The 3,702-nt window shown below is 37.9% G+C and overlaps 1 protein-coding gene across 1 annotated transcript; it reads right to left on the bottom strand.

The window, feature by feature from the left end:
- Positions 1-610: 610 nt before the first annotated feature.
- On the bottom strand, positions 611-3,677 carry LOC132164794 (uncharacterized). The gene is made up of 5 exons (XM_059575356.1): positions 3,627-3,677; positions 2,618-2,895; positions 1,609-1,786; positions 1,281-1,492; positions 611-1,038 (listed from the first exon to the last, which is right to left on the bottom strand). The coding sequence occupies exons 2-5, from the start codon at positions 2,891-2,893 to the stop codon at positions 742-744; spliced, it is 963 nt and encodes a 320-aa protein (XP_059431339.1). The 5' UTR covers positions 2,894-2,895; positions 3,627-3,677; the 3' UTR covers positions 611-741.
- Between the last annotated feature and the right edge of the window lie 25 nt (positions 3,678-3,702).

Genomic DNA, 3,702 nt, shown 5'->3' with positions numbered 1-3,702 from the left:
AACCTGTTTATGGGTTTTAAAGTAAACAAATCTATCTATTTGAAAGTTGATCATCCCAATCCTCTCATGTGAAAACTAGAATCATCAGGACCATGTGATTTTGTTCCATAATTTGGTAATCTTTCACTGAATTTATTCATTCCAAATTAGCAATTTTCGTCAAGTTGGGCCAAATTTGAATAGGATCACTATAGTGAACATATGAATGTTAAATGCAAGAATCCGTTACTTTGCATAGAATAAGTAACAATCTACCACGTCCTTCCATGCTGACCGGACGTTCACGGTGGCGCAATCTATGGTAACTTTTCCTCTGAATTCAGCAACCTTTCCATTTTTGTGGCAGCTTCACTCAAGCACCACGTAACCCTTTCCATAGGTCGCCTCCACCAAGATTCGAACCCGTGAAAGTTAGGCCAAGGCAAATTCAGTTGAACACAACTCAGTTGTTTCTCACAGACGGCAACTTTTTATTTTCCTATAAATGACTAATTCACCAAATATGCATTCATGGTCTACTTGGCCCAAGTCCACAAGCTTTCAATCCCCCACAGATAACAAAGAGAGACCAAATTATATAAAATAGTAGTAGACACATTCCAAAAGCATGTAAAGCAGAATGAACCAATTTCATTTCAACGGGATTTCTATATGCAGTCTCATGAAAGGGACAGGATGAAGAAATGGCTGAAATGAATTTCCAGTGAACATAAATATTACTATAAATTGTCTTTGAGAAGATTAATCGCACGAGACAACAGAAAGGGCTACCCGGAGATCATTTGAGGTTCCACATATATACATACGGTATGTTTCGATTTCTTGTTGATAAACCCTAGGAGTAGGGGCAGCGTAGTGATTGCCACTCACTCTATCGCGCAGGGAAAATATGATCTCCCTGAGGACTGGTTCATGGCCATTGAGAAGATTACCCATGCTCAAAACTTTTCTCCATGACTGGTTTGCAGTGGGTAGTGTAAATATATTTGACACAACTGCCCTCTCATGGTTCCTTACTTGCTGCTTCTTGTCAAACTCCTGAGATATTAGATGCAAAATAAATCAGTCCTTGCTCAAGGGGCGGCCTAAAGTAAATTTCAAATTTCTGCCGATATGGTGTAAATAGACCTTCTGATCTAAGAATGGGTCCCGGTAGAGGCTACCTATCTCATATAGTCAAATTAATGATGCTTGATTAACACCCAGGAGACACGAGGGACCAAAAGATTTATCTGCTAGATTGCTACACTAGGAATTGAAATGGCTTAAAGGCACTTTACCTTTTGAACATTCTCCCCTACTGAGCCTGTTCCCATTCTGGGAAGATAATAGTTGTAATAGTCACTGAATATTGCTTCAGAAAGGCGTGGTGCTTGCAAGAACTTGCTATAAAGAGAAGCTGCAACAGTTAGTAACTTCTCAACATGTTCAAGAATACCACAAAGCCTTCTTAAGTCTCCAATAATCTCACTGCCGGCAGATAAACGATTTGCTGCAAGGCACACTAAAACTGTCAATGAAGATCCCACAACCAAGTCTCTCTCATCCCCATTCACTCTCCAAGAGTGTGAACTGGAAGCAGGATGGAAGAGAAAAGATAAGTTCTACCTTGCAAAGGTTTCAACACAGATGCCATAGTAAGGTAAAGTTGATCCATTTTGGTTGTCATCTGCTTCAAGTCTCCATAACTAGTCTGGTTTAAAGTGTCCGCCGAAGCTCTGAAGGCAGTGCAAACCATTTGCTCAAGCAACTGATGTGGTTGTAATGTTTCCAGGTAATGAAGGACCTATGGAATTAAAAAGGTGCCATTAACAGTTGAAATGCAAAAGCATGGGGGAGAATACAGGAAGAACTATGAAACCACAAGAAAAATTAGTATTACATAAGCATATTGTTTCTGTTCTCTTTACACCCAGACACACAACTAACATGCAATTATAGTTTACAACCATTTATTGAAGTACAAAGTAAGAACATATGTCACAGACATGTCTGTTTTTGCATCTACTCTCATTATGATAACAATGGTGAAGCCACATCATAAAACTTTCTTTTCTAGTCCAAGATAGATGATATACATGTATTTAACCATTATCCCAACAACGTAAAATTTTAGGGAACCACTCCCTTGAGGAATGGAGTTTTATACATGTCAGTACTAAGAAATGCCCAGCCAGGTACAGTCTCTTGTGGGCATGAGAAAACAGTGGTTAAGTAAAATTTGCTCATGTTTAAGCACCAAGGGACTGGGGGTTAATCCTTGCAATTTGCAAAATTGGTTAGGCTTGGATTACTTTGTAATGAATGTAAACTAAAATAGGTGGCATTTATCCAAACAAGTATTTTCTGGATTATATGAAGTCCATAAGCAAACGGCGAATCCATGGGAGAAGGTTGAAGATGAGCTCTTTTTGTCTAGTTGCTCAAATCATCAACCAGAAGTCTTTATCTGAATTAATCATCTCGTTCTCATGGACCCAACAACATGATTGCAATATGAAAAGCTTCTAGTAAGAAGTTTAACAGTATAACTGCTGTTCCTCCAAAAGTACCACAGCAATGAACAATTGAAAGATAGGATAACAAGCAAAACATAGATTTCTCAAAAGAAACCTACCTTTTCTCCTTCTCTGTTGGGGTCCAGGAGTGGCTTCTGTTCCGAAGCAGGCAAAGCAGGTGCATCATTCCAAATATTTCGCCATAAATTTCCATGCTCAGACATTCTTCGAGAAAGCCGTCCTCGTGGAGGCCAACCATTCTTTGAATCCACCAATGCAAGATTTTTAATTGGTCCATTTTCTTGAGCGACATCATTCTCCCAATCTCCAGGTGAATGCCACCGAATAAAATCTTCAAAAACGGCATCTGGATTTGCTGCTTTAAATGCTGACATGTCTGATTAAAATATCAAAGGTTGTCAATGACAAATATATTGTACCATTATAAAGAAAAGCTGAACATCTTTTAAAAAGTATTAGCAGTTCCTCATAAAGAAGAAACATAAAATCTGTAGTCATGAGACAAATGACAGAAATTGGATTAAATAGGCATATCACTTCTTTGTTACATCATAGATATTACCTAAGCAGCACAAAAAAGAACTTGAAAAGCAAAAGATAAAAACTTCGATATAAGTTCACATATTAATACTTCTGGAACAGCTAGCTGCTATAGAAAGTCAGGCTTGGTTGGTTCACAAAGTAAGAGTGCTAAAAAGGTATGCAATTGGATTCAACAGACACATAATTTTGTCTTACGAATAAGGATGTTATTAATATCTACAATCAATAGATATATTTGGATGCCATCATGATAATTCTGAAGCTTATATGTATCTAAAATCGTTTGGATGGCAGCAAGTTTTCAATTCCTCAGTTCTGCAGTCCCATGATATAAAGCATCCTAATCCTTTCTAGTAATGCCCCTAGTCTTTTTATTTAATTCAGCTCCACATGCCAGAGAATGATCCTTCCAATGATAGTGCCTAAGATGCAAATTGTGTAAACGTACAAACATGACTACAAATTGTCACTATATGACTCAGGATGTTCTCCAAAAAGATGGTTAATACATTAAATGTACAAGTCTAGCCCCCTAATAAAAGAATAGGACTTCAAGCCTATTACCTGAAGATAAGATATCTCTCTCCAACTGAGCAGAAAAGTTCTGCAATAGAATGGTAGACAATGCTTCCTCAGTCAA

This window comes from Corylus avellana, chromosome ca10 (genome assembly GCF_901000735.1).
Source record: "Corylus avellana chromosome ca10, CavTom2PMs-1.0".
NCBI classification, from domain to species: Eukaryota; Viridiplantae; Streptophyta; class Magnoliopsida; order Fagales; family Betulaceae; genus Corylus; species Corylus avellana.
The sequence above is the reverse complement of the archived record's forward strand: the minus strand, read 5'-3'. Positions and strand labels throughout refer to the sequence as shown.